The sequence below is a fragment of the Nothobranchius furzeri genome, chromosome 4, assembly GCF_043380555.1.
Source record: "Nothobranchius furzeri strain GRZ-AD chromosome 4, NfurGRZ-RIMD1, whole genome shotgun sequence".
NCBI classification, from domain to species: Eukaryota; Metazoa; Chordata; class Actinopteri; order Cyprinodontiformes; family Nothobranchiidae; genus Nothobranchius; species Nothobranchius furzeri.
The window spans coordinates 83203600-83219887 of NC_091744.1; the positions used below are offsets into that span (position 1 = coordinate 83203600).

The 16288-nt window shown below is 49.2% G+C and overlaps 1 protein-coding gene across 1 annotated transcript in view; it reads left to right on the plus strand.

Moving 5' to 3' along the window:
- The window catches only part of nrn1la (neuritin 1-like a), a 116799-nt gene extending 100890 nt beyond the window's left edge, over window positions 1-15909 (plus strand). The window contains exon 5 of the mRNA XM_054733384.2: window positions 15484-15909. Coding sequence (XP_054589359.2) covers window positions 15484-15766 — 283 coding nt within the window. The 3' untranslated portion in view covers window positions 15767-15909. The remainder of the gene's footprint in view (window positions 1-15483) is intronic.
- The last annotated feature ends 379 nt before the right edge of the window (window positions 15910-16288 follow it).

Sequence of the window (16288 nt, forward strand, 5' to 3'; positions counted from 1 at the left end):
AGTCTCCCCGAACGCGGTCACGAGGCACACCGTAGGTGAGCAAGTGCATCTTATCTTGGAGTTTATTAACACGCCTGTAGGCGGAATAAGCTATCACGGCCGTGATGAGCCATTCCATCCCCAGGGCGACCAATGTGCAGATTAAATCGTATAATCTGTGTCAATGTAGCGTCTTGGGCGTCAAAGTAAGTTCACGCGGGTTTTGTGTGAACTTAACAAATTTGGTTCCTTCAATCAGTAATTGTTGGTCAATTTCTAAATCGAAGGCAAAGTTATAACCCTGGAAAGCGTCCATGATCTCAATCTCTGAGTCATGCTGTTCGAGGTTGAGGTGATGGAGTGCCAGGTTTCTAGTTCAAGGTGGAAATGCCTACCGTCCTTTCAAATACCAATGTTAGCATCGACCTAAACCTATAGATGTGAGGTGTCTCAATTATGGGAACCTTTAACAGGAAACCGAGTTCTAATTTTCTGCATCAACGTGAATGGGAATTGCACTACCTAGGCTGTACGCTAGGTGGATTTGTGAAAGGTGCACAGTAGAGGGGTAGCAGCTGTCAAGCTAACTTTGAGCAGGTCCAGTGGTACCAAGTACGGGGAAATACGACTTTCAACCAAGCTGTCCAGCGTGGAACTTACTTCCCTGAGCAGGTCCTACATCAAATCTCTCACCACTCGTGTGTACACAATATCCTGAGGTATGGTTTCAGACAAAGTCTTGATTGCACGTAGAGATTCATTAATCGGAGCCTAGTGTAGGTACCAGAGTACTCTGTAAGGTTTTAGTAGGTACATCCTGTTAGCGGTCTAGGAAGGAGTTTGTCTTGGTTAGTGAAAGTGACGGCGGGGGGGCCTGGTTCTTTGTCGGTTAGTACATGTTAATGGGTTAAATGTGCACTTTCCCCCCCTTTCCATTTCCATGCATAGAACTATGTCGAGACTACGTCTACCTCCTGCGGGGAGTCTGGTCTCTGTACCCGCGGGGATGGTTTGACGTAGGGTTTGATTTGGTTTGCATGCACCCATTTGTAGACAGGCTCCTGTCTCGCTTTGGTGATGCGTAACCTGTATGCAACTGGAGAGAGTTTTGCCACGATCTCAAATGGTCCTGACCAGCAGGGCAGGAACTTCTTAGCTTTGCGTGCCGGTTCGGCGAACCGAAAGTAGAATACTTTGTCACCCACCTCGTATTCGCGGCTGGTTGTCTTTTGGTCGTAGTAGGCTTTAGCGCCTTCTACGTTGGTCTCCAGTTTCTTCTGAGCGTGCGCGAACGTAGCTCTGAGGTGTATTTTAGAGTCTGCCACATACTGATGAGCGGTATAAGCAGTGGCAACACTGACATCCTCTGGGTGATACAGGAGGTGCAGTGGTAGAGTCATCAGTCTGCCGGTCATCATCTCAAAGGGCGTAACCCCCGTGGATCGCTGTGGAGTGGACCGTATGGCCATCAGGACCAGAGGGAGCTTGACGTCCCAGTCCTTCCCAGTGGAGCAGACGTACTTTTTGAGCATAGAGACGACCATGCGGTTCATCCGTTCGACCTGTCCGGATGACTGTGGGTGATAGGGGAGGTGGAATCTCACTTCCACTCCCAAAAGTTCAAACAGGGACGTCATTACACTGGATGTGAAATGAGTTCCTCGGTCAGAGTCAATGCAGAGTGGAAGTCCCCATCGACTGAAAACGTGGTTAATCAGCAGTACAGCGGTTGTGACGGCTGTATCGTTTGGCGCTGGAAGGCACTCAACCCACTTTGTGAAACTGCAAGTTACAGTTAGCATATATTTGTTTCCTCTTGCCGATTTGGGAACCGGTCCAACCCAGTCGATCTGCAGGTGGGACCAAGGGAAGGTTATTCCCCTGCGTTGCAGTGGTGCTCTAGCAAGCGGCTGGGAGGGTTGAAACTGGGCACAGACGAGGCAGCCTTGGACATAGCTGTGTACGTCCTTGGACATCGACGGCCAATATGCTACTTCTGTCAGTGACGCGAGGGTAGCTTTTGCTCCGCGGTGACCTCCAACCGTAGCGTCGTGGGCATAGGCAAGCATTACTCCTCTGTGGTCGAGTGGAACAACCCAGCGAGGCGGGCGGTGATCATCACGCATGTAAACTAACAAATCGTTTTGTAGTTTCAGGTGCGTGAGTTGACGATGCAGGTTTACCAAATCTCTGCTTGCGCCCATAGGTGGTGACGGTTGTTCAGGCATCGGGCCCTTTTGGAGAAGCTCGCGGATGAGCTTCAGGTCAGGATCTTGTTCCTGCATGGTGACTAGGTCCGCGTCATGTGGTTGTCTGCCTAGAAACACGGGTACCTCAACGGTCCGAGGTTCGTCTGCCTGTTTAGCATGGCGACGAGTAATCGCGCAGACCTCGTGAACGGCCTTGGGTGGAAGCCACTCGTCTTTGAATTCCCAACAGGTTCCCTGGTCAGCACCGAGCTTAGCAAGGCAGTCAGCTTCGTCATTACCATCTTTCTCCGGACCTATGGTCCTGGAGTGACCTTTGACCTTTTTCCAGTAGACCATTATGCCTTTCTCGGTGGTGAGCAGATCACACGCTAGGAATAGCTCCGAGTGTTTCACGTCTCTGTTCCTGGCATTTTTCATGTTGTTCTCCTTCCACATGGGGAAGTGAGAGATGAAGCTGTGTCTAGCGTAGTTTGAATCAGAGCAAAGGACGATTTGAGTGATGTCCAAGGCTGCCGCCTGCTGGAGGGTTATCAACACTGCAGCAATTTCGGCGTACTGACTAGACTTTTGGCCCAACCGGTAGTGATTTGGTTGCTTAGTGTCACAGTCCACCCAAACGACTCCAACCCCGGCACGGAGCTGGCCTTCGTGAAGGTAGGCGCATCCATCAGTGTAAACTTTCGAAAGCCCTTGGCAAACATTCTCATCAAAGTAGCGATGATTGGATGCGGTTGGGTAGACTGCGCCAGGTGTGTCCAGGGGGCCCATGACGGAGTCAGAGTCACAGTGCTGGCAGCCTGCTAGCCCTTGTCCTAGCGCTAGCTTGGTGTTCTGACCATACTTGACCTCAATGTTGTATCCTTGGAGCACCATCATCCACGTCGCAATGCGGCTGTTTGACACTCTTCCTTCGCGCAGTCGCTGGCTGTTTAGGAAGGTGACAGGCTGATGACACGTTTCAATGATCACTTTCTGTCCACCGATGTAACTACGAAAGTGTTCGACGGCCCAGACTGTAGAGAGGAGAGCTCTCTCGCAGTCTGAGAACTGGAGTTCCACCTTGCTCAGAGGCTTGCTGGCGTATGCCACAACTCTCATGTCCTGATCGTGTTTCTGCTTCAAAGCAGCGCTCAGGCAGTGAGAGGAGAAAGTAGCCTCTATGTAGAACTCTTTATCCTTGTCTGGGTAAGCCAGACAGGGTGCGGACGCCAACTTCTGTTTTAGGAACTGGAAGGAGAGTTCTTGGGGTCTGTCCCACACGAAAGGTGTGTCGTTCCGAAGCAGCTCAGTGAGGGGCCTCGCTGTTTCAGCGTACTCCTCAATGAACTGCCTGGAGTAGTTGCAGACTCCGAGGAAGCTCCTGAGTTCAGTCAGATTAGCTGGGGCTTTGATGTCCTGAATGGCTCTAATGCGTCCCGCTTGGGGCTCGACTCCATTAGGGCCAACCAGCAGTCCAACATACTCCACTTTGGTTCGACACCACTGTCCCTTGAGAATCGCCAATTTAGCTCCAGCGTCAGCGAGCTGTTGCAGCACGTGACGGAGTTCGGCCAGGTGCTCCTCGAAGGTTCGACTCCTCATCAAGATGTCATCGACATATATGAGGTTCCCTCTAGAAGCAGCATCTAACATGGCTTTGTGGAGGAAGATGTTGAACTCTGCAGGTGAGTTAGAGTAGCCAAAGGGGCAGCGGTTCCAAGTATATTGGCGATTTCCAAAGGAGAAAGCCAGTTTATACTGGTCCGCCGGCTCAACCTTCATGGTCCAGAAGCCGTTGGCTACGTCAACCGTAGAGAAGAAACGAGCATCTCTGACTCTGGCTAGCTCCTGATCTAAATGGATCATAGGCCACCTGGAGAGAGGTACTTGTTTGTTCAGTGCACGATAGTCTATGGTGAGACGCCATTTCCCAGTCGGTTTCAGAACCGGCCAGATGGGAGAGTTGTAAGTGGAGTTACACTCTCTGATGATGTTTTTCTCCTTCAGCTGATCGAGGATCTCCTGGATCGACTCATAAGCAGCGAGGGGAATCTTGTACTGACGTACAAAAGTAGGAGGGGCATTCGGGTTCGTCGGAATGCGAACCGTATGCAGGTTTGTGAGTCCACAGTCCAGGGAGTCCCTGGATAAGACGGACTGAAACTCATAGAACAGGCTTCTAAGCTCTGCTCTCTGCTCCTCTGACTCCAGCGCATCCGCTTTGTCAAGCTGCTGGCTGACTTCGGCCTCAAAGCCGTCATAAGGTTCAGAGGAGGAGGGTCTCTGGTGTTCCGGGCTTTCAACCGGTGACTCAGAGGGTTGAGTATTTATTGCAAAAACCGTTAGACATTGACCGTTGTCAGTATCTAAGGTTGCACTGCAAATGGGTTCCTCAGGAAGGGCTTCATGCCGCTTGATGGTAATCATTTGTGAAGGGAAAGTACTGAATGTGTCTGCACCAACCTGTCTGTCATTCAAGAACAACGGAAGTTGCCCGATCACGGGGACTGAAAGTTCGAAGTCATGGAATGAGCTATCTATCAGCATGCCCAAGGGCTTTCCTGCCGGCATGTGGATAGGACTCCGGGTCGGATTTTCGACCAACAAGTAGGCAGAACGATTGTTCAGCTCCAAGAGTGGCGTGCCACAGACGGCTAAGTTGAGCTCCAAGAAGTGTGGTGATGGCTGGAAGAAGGCCTGTGTGCCTGGCAGCTTCTGATGCTTCATCAGAGTCAGACGAACAGGCACTCCTTTGACCAGTGGGGGCAGAACCGTGCTGGCCTCAACCACTGCACGGCAGGCCTGTGGAATGGTCTGACCGGACAGCAAGTGTTCAGGGCCTTCTGAGCCAGGCTCAGAGGATGGTGTGGCCCGGGCCCAAAGGACTTGATTGCAAGTGTCCAGCTGGGCACCGAGTCGAACCAGCAGATCTGCTCCAATGAGTGCAGGTGGATCAAGCTGTGATATGATGCTGAATGTATGTGTGAGCTGTCTTGCTCCAAGTTGGATAGTCAGAGAGCAGACCTCTGGCGCTTTCAGGAGCCTCTGCGGCCAAGTAGGTGACAAGAGCCGATGGCTACGTGTCACACTGACCAGAAGGGGGTCCTTCTGACGCAGGTGTTCAAACGTCTGCTGGCTGATGGCTGACTTTTCAGACCAAAGAGCAAGGCGAGCATCTGAGATGTGGGTGCAGTTGATGGTAAGACCACCAACTATGTGTGGTGCATATGGCTGCAGGCTGACGTTCTTCAGCGAGCAGAGAAAAGATGAATGTGCGCGGAGCGGAGTTCCAGGAGCGGTTTCGTGCCTTTGCAGGCAGTCATCGTCTGTGGGAGCCGTAGGGAGGGGCATGACCTTGGAACAAGGGTTTTGCGGCTCACTTATGCTGACTTCAAGAATGGAGGATGGTCGGCTGCTATCTGGGTTCCAGGGCTTAGGTGTGTCCACCTGGGCCCACAGTTGACCCTTCTGGCAGTCGATGAGGGGAGCTAGACGTTCAAGCAGGTCCTGACCAATGAGAAGTGGTTCAGTGTCTAGCTGGCGGACATAAAACGGGTGAACCAGAGTCATGTCTTGGAAGGTGATGTCCAGCCACGCCCGGTGAGTGATACACTCCCGGGTCTGGGTGTAGCTGGTGATTTTCAGGTCACAGGGTTCTACCTGGACTGGTTTCCCGAGCGACCGCATGGTGTCAGACACGCGATGGAACAGTGTGGAGCACATCAGGGTGATTTCTGAGCCGGTATCCAGCAGAGCATCAACCTGTATGCACCCACCTACGTTGGTGCTACAGTACAAACGGCGAGCATGATCATGGTTTGTTAAGTCACCAAGGAACTTCAGAAATTTAGTATCAGGTTTCTCTGGGGGGTAGATTTCAGGAGACTCCTGTGATCTACCAGTAGTGTTCCCCCAGCTGATCAGGTAGGTCCTGGCCACGCTGGGAGGTTGAGCCACGCCTAGTCATGCGGACGTTGGCTCTGGGTCTGGCTTCTTAGAAGCAGACTTTGGTGCAGGGGTCTCATCTGCAGATCTCAGCTGTTCCTTCTGTTTAGCTAGGAACTGCTGAAACATCTCCTGGAGGTCGGCTTTGGTCAAGTACTCACCTGCGGACTTGTGTTCGGGACCTACCTGTGGGCGGCGCTCCTTAAACCTTCCACTGTTCCGACCTACCTGCCGTTGGTTTTGGTTGGGCCACTTCCTGTCTGATTGTCCAGACCTAGGCGGCCAATCAGCACCCCCCTTCCCCTGTTGAGGAGATTGGGACTGCTCTCGCGGTTTAACAGGTCTAGGTTTAGCAGATTTTGGCTTAGTGGGTGGAGCTTCTGTGCCTTCGAGCTCCAAATGCGGCTCGGTGTCGGGAGCTAGGTGCATGACGCGGTGATGTGCGTCAGGCTTTTGGGGCTTTCCGCCAGCTTCCCAAGCCTGTTGGGCGTATCTCCTAATCTCCTGAGTTGTCAGTTTTTTCATCCGACAATACATTGAGACTTCGGAGCGAACACACTCGTGCAGGTTGTGAATGAACAGGGATCTGAAGGCAGGGTCTTCCTCGAGCCCAGGGCCGTTTCGACCTTGGAAATAAGCACTTTTGAGTCTGCGATAATACTCTCTGGGGGGTTCGTTTCTCCAGTGTTTGATTGAGAAGGCCCCCATTGTAGCTGACGCAGAGTCTGCATACGTGGCGTATTCATCTCTCAACGCTCGGCAGAGCGAGGAGTACCGATCACGAATGTCAGGTGGTAGAGTTTCCATGAAACCGTGCACCGTTCTAGATGTGGTTTTCCAAATTAGCTTGAGCTTTTCCCTTGAAGAGGGTGCTGGAAGATCAAGCAGACAACGTTCTATCTCCCTGAGATAATCGTCGACATTGGATTCATTGGTGTTAGGATCAAAGCGCTCTATGTCTTTAGCTAGCGATTCAATTTGACGTACACGGAGCCCTGACTCACGGTACGGCGCGTCATCCTCTGACTCTGACCCACGGTCTGTCTCAGAGGGCGCTGGATATCGCTGGTGTGCTCTGGGCTCCCAATGTTGACTCCTGGGGCCCAAATCGGGGTCCGGCATGTTGTGGCGGGCTGCTGGCACGTCACGTGGGTGTCTTGGGAGGTCCTCCTCCCGGGGCACGTCTGCGTAGTGCAGCCTGCGTCTTTCAACTGGGGCTTCTGCGTAATACACTTTGTCCGGATACGGAGTGGCGTATGATGCTTTGTCCTGCAGCTGGTTACCGGCATGCCGAATACCGGAGTAGCTAGGATGGGTGGATGGTTGAGGTGCAGCTTGGGGTGCATAACCCCAATCGGCACCTTGCACCCTTTGTGGACTGGGGGAGCGGTCTAAATAGAGGTGCCGCTCAGCTGGTCGACTTCTCACTGATTGAGAAGGCCGTGAAGATGAGGGTGGTGGTCCAACCTGGGATTCGAGGGCGAACTGCTCTCGGCCCCTAGGTGGTCCTGAATGCCCTAGAGTGTGTGTAGGGAACGGGGCCGAAGGTTGGGACAGATAAGCTTCATCTCTCCCCTGCGGCGTGCGTCTGTCCAGAGAGTCCCACACCACATACTGTTGATTATCGTATGGAGACGTATCAGGAGGTAGCCTACCTTTACGGCGGGACGGCGGTCCCTCGCTTCCTTGGGTGGAGGAAACCAATTGGTCTTTGGCGATCGTCCTGGGCGGACCCTGGTTGGCTTTGCCGGCTTGCTTTCGTACCGGTGTGGGAGAGCACTCTGGCTCAGCCTCAGAGTCACGGTGTTCCCCCCCTTCCCACTGTCTCTTGTCATCAGCAGAAGGGGGCGGGGTCTTCTCCCCATCTTCCCCAGAATCGGTGCGGGTGTCGTCTTCCTCCTCGTCATCCTTCTGCCTTCCATTTTGCTGCCTTTCAGCTAGCATGCTCTGGAGGTTCATGATCTTCTGACCACGTTGGAGTCCTCTCTGATAGAGGATCAGGGCTAACTTAGCTAAGTGAACCTGGATTGGTTTTGTACCATCCGGGTTTTCTATTTGATCAATTACAGCTTCTAGCTCGACGCTACGCTGTTCTTCAGTGAAATCCCTAGAAGGGTAGTCGGGTTCTCGAGCAACCGCGACCAGTTTGGACAATATTTGTCCAGAAAGTAGGCCAGGTTCATAGTCGTGGGCCGCAGCGCCACCTGGTTGCTGGGAGTTGGTCAGTTCACTACTCTGTCCCTCCATTTTAACAACCGAACCAAAAATAGCCTAGTAGAGCTTCTGCAGATAGCTCAAACTGCACCTTTTGGGCAGCAACTGCTAGCTTTGTAGCAGAAAAACACTAAATTAACCTTTGTGCGCACAGGTTTTAGCGTTTTAAGATTGCACGGAATGCCGTGACTGACGCTTAAAATACTATTCCTTTCAGTATTTTAGCAAAAGCTGGTGCGTTGCCGTAGCAACGTCTTACAACACTTGCAGTGTTAAATATGCTAGTTATTCCTTCAGAATATTAGCAAACAGGGTGTTATCAGTCTTTGAGTGAAGGTTTCAGTTAGTTATAATAGCCACTGTGAGTTAAAGTCGCTAAATTAGCAGTTAATTTTAGCCTAAAAGGGTTAGTCAGAATTACTTACACGCTGCACCTTTAATGAGGAACTGAATTTTAACCTAAAAGGTTAGCCAGAATTAATTACACGTTGCACCCTTAAGGAAAAACTGAATTTTAACCTAAAAGGTTAGCCAGAATTAATTACACGTTGCACCTTTAAGGAAAAGCTGAATTTTAACCTAAAAGGTTAGCCAGAATTAATTACACGTTGCACCTTTAAGGAAAAACTGAATTTTTAACCTAAAAGGTCAACCAGAATTAATTTACACGTTGCACCTTTAAAGAAGCACTGAGTTACTGGTGAGAGTTCGATGCAGCTTCCTGCTCAGCGAAATCAGCACCACTCTGTTGCTGGTTCAAGGCTGAACAACGGATTATTTTTAATTCAAGCTCTTTGGATTTATTTGTTTGTTTGTGCCGGATAGAAATCTCTGTGTATCCAAGCCTCACACGGGGCACCAATTAATGTTGGGGTTATTAGGAGCGAACAATTAGTAAGCTTCAACTTACTTTTGGATTCTTCAATAAATTCTGTAAATATGGGAATATTTACTGATTTATTAATTAATTAAGATATTCTTAGATATACGGGGCACCATTCCCCTTTAACCGGGGAAAAATTGAATCCAAAACTCTTATCAGTCTTTCTTGAAGTTCGTAGAATCCTTGGAGCAGAGACTTCTCTTCGACACAACAAAGCTACTGGAGACGAAAATCTGAATTTTATAACGTTTAATTAACAATTTGTCAAATGAATAAACAGTGGCATAAATGAATAATAACCATGTGATATAATAAAAGGATGTATATTCAAAATAATGTTCAAGGTGTTTGTGTGGTGTGTGTGAGTGAGTGTGTGTGTGTGTGTGTGTGAGATGAATGGGTCTTTGTTTCCCCAGAGTAGGTGGGGGGGAGGGAGCTGTGAGTGTGTATGGGGCTCTTCCCCTCCCCTCGCATTCAACAGGAGACCTGGATGTGTAAAGTTTTCTACTTTCCCGAACACTTAGTGGCTTAGAATCACAGTAAAACTTAACTCAAACACTTCAAAAGTTAACAAACAACAAAAGGTCACTTGTAAATTATTTAATCTAAAAGGAGTCGGCAGCCTGGCCAGAGCTGACGACTAAAGATATTAGCGATGATCAATAAGCAGTTTATTCTTTCAAAATGACCCGAAGGACGAATTGGGAGCGAAAGAGGAAAACACGAAGCTACTTTTTAAGCAATAGCGCGGTTTTATTGCTTATTCTGGACTATAGAGGAAACGGGAGGAGAAAAGGAGAGAGAAAAATGAGTTTTCTGATCACCAGAAGAGCGAGGCGTCCCCCGCTGTTATGACTTGACGGTTCTCCGTTTTTCTCCGCAGTTTTCAGCGTCATCCGTCGGTTTGATGCTTTCCCCGTTGTTTGGCTCCACGTGTGTTTCTCCACGGCTGGACACAAAGAGAACGAAGTTTCTTTTGTGCTGAGTTTGACAACTTACAGCGTCTCTGAGAGCTGAATGGAGCTCCGCTCGTTCCCAGTCAGGTCCCGATGGAGTTAAGAGTGGTTTCCAGCGGTTGCGTGGCTCAACTTGGCACTTAGAGCTTCCGCGTGCTCAAGTTGTCGGAGCGTTGACAAGCGTGTCCTTACCGCCAGGTATCCTGGGCAAAAGAACGAGGTTTCTTTGTCTCTGCTGAAGATTTATGGTCTTAGTTCGCGGGAAAAGCTCCACGGCTTCCCGCACATGCGCAGAACGTGTTTCTGGTACTAGGCGGTGACATCATCCCAATGCTTCCGTGTGCAAAGCATCATGGGAAATGAAGTTTCTTGGCGCTGATGTGATTATTTGCTTTCCAGAGCAATTTAAGCACAGTCATTTTGGAGAAAATCACTGCATAGTAATTTCCTCATGAGGTCAGACCCTCAACATTAGTCCTCCTCTTTTTTCCTGTCTTTCTCTCCCTTTGAGTGCTTTCAATATTTGCTCTGCTTTTTTCTTCCTGTCAGTGCTCCAGTGCTCTGGCCTGTTATTTTTTCTATTTTCCATTTTGGTCTATGTTTTCCTCCCTTTAAACATTTTCCATTGTCTTTATCTTTCTGCTTCCTTTGATGTTTACACTGAAAAACGACGTCACTTTTGGAAGTGAAGATAAAAACCTTTTTGAAGCAAGCTGCTTCTTTCTCTTGTTGGAGCCACTAAAGCCCTTTTTACAAGACGCACCATGCCGGCAAATCGGCGTAATATTACAGCAATGGTATGTCTATAAACGCGCCATGCCGGCATGGCGTTGCACGAATTTCGCGGCATTCGTTCCGCCTCGCTTGGTAATAATATTGCGGTAATGGTCTGTCGTATGCGCCCTGGTGCAACATAGGCAGATGTCATGATGACGTGGGGAGTTATTACTGAGCTCTGGCTGGTAAATGTATTGAAAATTAAAGTAAACACAGGCAATAAGGTTTGCTTTTTGAACAAAATCAGCTGAGATGACAAACTGGAGCGCCACAGCGCTCCATGAGCCTCTCGGTTAGAGCTGAAGCTCAGATCACCTGAGACTGCACAGGGACTGATGGGGACAGACACTTTTAGGAGCTGCTTGTTTAAAAAAGTTAAACATCACGGCTTCAATCGCAATAAAAAGCAAGTTATGTCCAAGATAAACGGAAGTCTGCGGCAGCGCAGAGACCGCCCCGTTTATCCCCCCATCACCTAATCATTTATAAAATTGCCACGATTGTGCCACATTACCGCCACGGTCTGATCTTATAAATGACCTTTATCCTCCCCAGGGAGCCACGGCAAATCCCGTTTTGCAAACGCTCTGGTCCTGTAAAATCAGCTTAACATAACTCCATTTCATGCTTAATGTTTTGACTACCGCTTCGAGTTTGTTACTCCCGCCTCTCTTCTTATTATTATTTATGGACTTGGCAAACAACAATTTGGTGCATTACCACCACCAACTGGATTGGAGTGGAATGACTACCAATCGCTTCCTGTTTGTGCATCGCCGTCTTAAATGAATAGTCCATTGCGGCATTAACAGGGGGTGCCGGCAGTCAGGGCTAGGGGGCCCCCAACACAATGGGGCCCCAGGCGGTCGCCGACCTATGCCTAATGGTAAAACCGCCACTGGGTTCAGCAGAGACCCAATTCCAGTTTTAAAACTGATAAATGTGTCTGTGTGTTCCGGTTTAACTCTGCGCTCGACCTTTGATTCAAAAACAGCAAACAAATCTTGATTCTTCCTGTAAAAAGACAAACTTAACTGTTTTCAATAGCGGCAGTGGAGATAAAAACTTGTTAGAACTTCCCATAAAAGCAGAAATTTAGTCAATTTGTTGCTCAGGTGTTCAACACAAGAAGAAAATCAATCTGCAGACGTTAAAGGTCATTTTAACACCACCTGGAGTCCAACATCCTATAGAGAAGAAGACTATTCAAGTGGAAAAGCAACCAGGTTGTCTTTTAAAGAATGGACATCCCAGCAGTGTCCCTCTGAAGTCAAAGGTGAAAGAAGTTAGTTTTCTCTGAAATCATTTATTTAGTTACTGAATTTATTCAACACACTTTGTTTTTTCTCATCATCGTTGTGAGCTTTCCAAAACTGGAGGATGATTAAAACTAGTTTTTATTTTCATTAAAAGACCAGAGGTGAGAATCGTCTAAAGATCTGGGATCTGTGCAAAGAGAAAAAATAAAATTAAATCATGCCTTTCCGATGCTAATGAGGTCATTGCTGGAAGCTTTAAACTCATTTTCCCCGTCTGAAACAGTTTTTTGTTGTTCAGTTAAAACCCAAATTGAACTCAAAGCATCAGAATGATCTCAATTAAAATGTCTCAATAAAATGTTACTCATACAATAAGGCTTTGTCAGATTATTTGTAGAACTGTGAACTAACTCTGGCTTTCCATGGGTGTGTTTCCACTGGGCGCAGAGAGGCATGTCCGAGAATCATCCCAGGAGCGTCCCAGAAACATCCTGGTAAAGCCCTGTAAACGTTCCAGAAACATCCCAGGAGCATCACAGAAATCCATCCTTCCATCCATTTTCATCTGCTTATCCGGAATTGGGTCGCGGGGACAGTAGCCTAAGGCGAGAGGCCCAGACTTCCCTCTCCTCAGCCACTTGGGCCAGCTCCTCCAGGGGAATCCTAAGGCGTTCCCTGGCCAGGTGAGAGACATAGTCCCTCCACCGTGTCCTGGGTCTACCTTTAGGTCTCCTCGGTTAGACGTGCCCGGAAAACCTCACCAGGGAGGCGTCCAGGAGGCATCCTGACCAGATGCCCAAGCCACCTCAACTGGCTCCTCTCGATGTGGAGGAGCAGCGGGTCTACTCCGAGCCCCTACCGAATGACCGAGTTTCTCACCCTATCTCTAGGGGAGAGCCCAGCCACTCCTCGGAGAAAACTCATTTCGGACGCTTGTATTCGTGATCTCGTTCTTTCGGTCACTACTCAAAGCTCATGACCATAGGTGAGGGTAGGAACGTAGATCAACGGGTAAATCGAGAGCTTCGCCTTCTGACTCAGCTCTCTCTACACCACGACAGACCGGTACAACGCCCGCATCACTGCAGATGCAGCACCAGTCTGCCAATCGATCTCACGCTCCAGAGATACTTAAACCCCTCCACTTGGGGCAGGACCTCATCCCTGACCCAGAGAAGGCATTCTGCCCTTTTCCAAATCAAGACCATGGTCTCAGATTTAGAGGAGCTGATTCTCATCCCAGCTGCTTCACACTCAGCTGTGAACCGCTCCAGCGACAGCTGAAGATCACTTTCTGATGAAACCAACAGGACCACATCATCTGCAAAAAGGAGAGACCTGATCCTCAGACCACCAAAACGGATGCCCTCCACACCTTGGCTGCTCCTAGAAATCCTGTCCATAAAGGTTATGAACAGAATCAGTGATAAAGGGCAGCCATGGCGGAGTCCAACTCTCACTGGAATGAGCTCAACTTACTGCCGCCAATGCGGACCAAGCTCTGACACCGGTCATACAGGGACCTAATAGCCCGTATCAGAGGGCTTGGTATACCATACTCCCGGAGTACCCCCACAGGGCCCTCCGAGGGACGCGGTCAAACGCCTTCTCCAAATCCACAAAACACATGTACACTGGTTGGGCAAATTCCCACGCACCCTCCAGGACCCCCCTAAGGGTATAGAGCTGGTCCAGTGTTCCACGGCCAGGACGAAAACCACATTGCTCCTCCTGAATCTGAGGTTCAACAATCCGATGGACCCTCCACTCCAGAACCCTTGAATAGACCTTACCAGGAAGGCTCAGGAGTGTGATCCCTCTGTAGTTGGAACACACCCTGCAGTCCCCCTTTTTAAATAAGGGGACCACCACCCCGGTCTGCCAGTCCAGTGGGACTGCCCCCGATGTCCACGCGATATTGCAGAGAGTCAGCCAACACAGCCCCACAACATCCAGAGCCTTTAGGAACTCCGGGCAGATCTCATCCACCCCTGGAGCCTTGCCACAGAGGAGCTTTTTAACCACCTCAGTGACCTCAGCACCAGAGATTTGAGAGGCCAACCCAAAGTCCCCAGACTCTGCTTCCTCACTGGAAGACATGTCGGTGGGATTGAGGAGGTTTTCGAAGTATTCTGCCCACCTATCCACAACGTCCTGAGTAGAGGTCAGCAGCACACCGTCCCTATTATAGATGGTGTTGGTAGATGGGTTCCAACCCACCGGTTACAGGGCTACGTTTCGTTTGCGGCTGCAAACTTCCTCAGGCTGACGCCCAGAAATCCTGTCCATAAAGGACAGCCTGAGGAAGTTTGCAGCCGCAAACGAAACGTAGCGGGAAAACAGGTAAACAAAACTGCTCCGTGTTTTAAAAAAGAACTACAGCATGGAATTAGAGATACGACACAGCAAGAACACACCTAAGATGATTTCAGTGGTGAACGGTTAAATGAGTGAGTGAACCCACTACCAAGGATGAACTCTGCTATCTTTAAAAATCAGCTGCTCTAAATAAGCATGACGGTCAGAGAGGAGCTCTAGGATGGACACGGATAAAGGAACTGTTGTGGAGGTAAAGCAGGGCAGGGCCAGCGCTAGCAGCTGTCATACGGTCCATTTGAAATGTGACAGGTTAGAGCACAGTCTCATGTTAGAGTTTTGTCATGAAATCATTGAGACACCTCACATGCTGATGGCATCTGAAAATATAATTTTTCTCAAAATAAAGAATAATTTTTATCACAATTGAAACAATCGTAGAAAAACCTCGTCCAATCAATGTGCACGTCCTGTTCTCACTGATTGGATAGAAATCGCTCCACCAAATTGTGTGTGTGTGTGTGTGTATGCACACGAGCAAATTGTGAACCTGCGTTGTGATTTTGCACTACTTAGATGTAGCCATCCTTACGCTGTCAAAAATGAAACTAAGTAACTTTTACTTCGAGTACATTTTATTTATGGTACTTTTTACTTTTACTTGAGTAAAAATTTTGGAAAGTACTTTTACTTGTACTTGAGTGAAAAATGATCAAAGTATTGGTACTCGTACTTAATTAGGAAATTTTAGCACTCTTTCCGCCTCCGTGAGCCACCATCATGCACCAGTCTCGCTCTCATCTTACTTGAACTCTGAACGTTGCGCTCATCAGGACTCCATCTTGACCCCTTCTCTATTCCGCGAGTCAGAAAGCACCAGAAGTGTGACACGGCTGTGTGACCAAAGCGTGAAGCGCAAACAAACGTGATGAAGCTGCTTTGTAATTAGATTTTGTGTCTTGCAGGTCGTGGGATGAGTTCCATGACTGCGCCAACCTGGCGATGGCTGGCTGTCCGGAGGAAGCAGCGGCTGTCTGGGAGTCTCTCCGCCAGGAATCCAAGAAGATGCAGTTCTCTGGGAACCTTTACGACATGTGTGCCAACCGCAACATCCACCCGGCGGCACCCCCCCACGACTCCCTGAACCAGGAGGAGATCAGCCAGGAGTCTCTAAGAGGTCAAGCATCTCACCGGGAAGGCTGCCTCCTGCTGCTTTCGCCTCTGATGCTGCTCTTGCTTTGGATATAAGCGCCACATCGGACTGAGACTAGTGTAAATACATAAACTCTGTGTTCTTTCATTTCCTCTCTTTCACGAGTCGATAGACTTTCCACCGCTTCTTCCTCTGCTCTGCAGGGGCTGAACATTTCTAACTGCATGCTCAGATGCCCCCAGACGCCCTTTTGATAACACATTTCTGAATCTGTGTTGAATCATGCATATTCTCTGTCATTTAATTAGTTCCTATGTCGTAAACACGCTCTGTATTTCAGTAGGAACAGACCTGCAGACAGTCCAACAGGAGCCTCGTGGCGTCTGTCTTCAGCCCCAGTCCTCCTAAGTGAGGCGGGTCCAGGAGGAGGCCGCCAGAGACAGCTCCAGCTGAAAGGCTTTGGGACTTTCCTGGTTTAGTAGTGAGACGGGTGTTTTTCTAATCGGTGGTTTTGACTTTCCACCTGGATACCAGGTAATCATCACAGCAGAGGAGGGTAGAGCCAGCTGACCTGTGAAGTGTATAAAAACACCACAGCTGGCCTCAGACTGATGGTT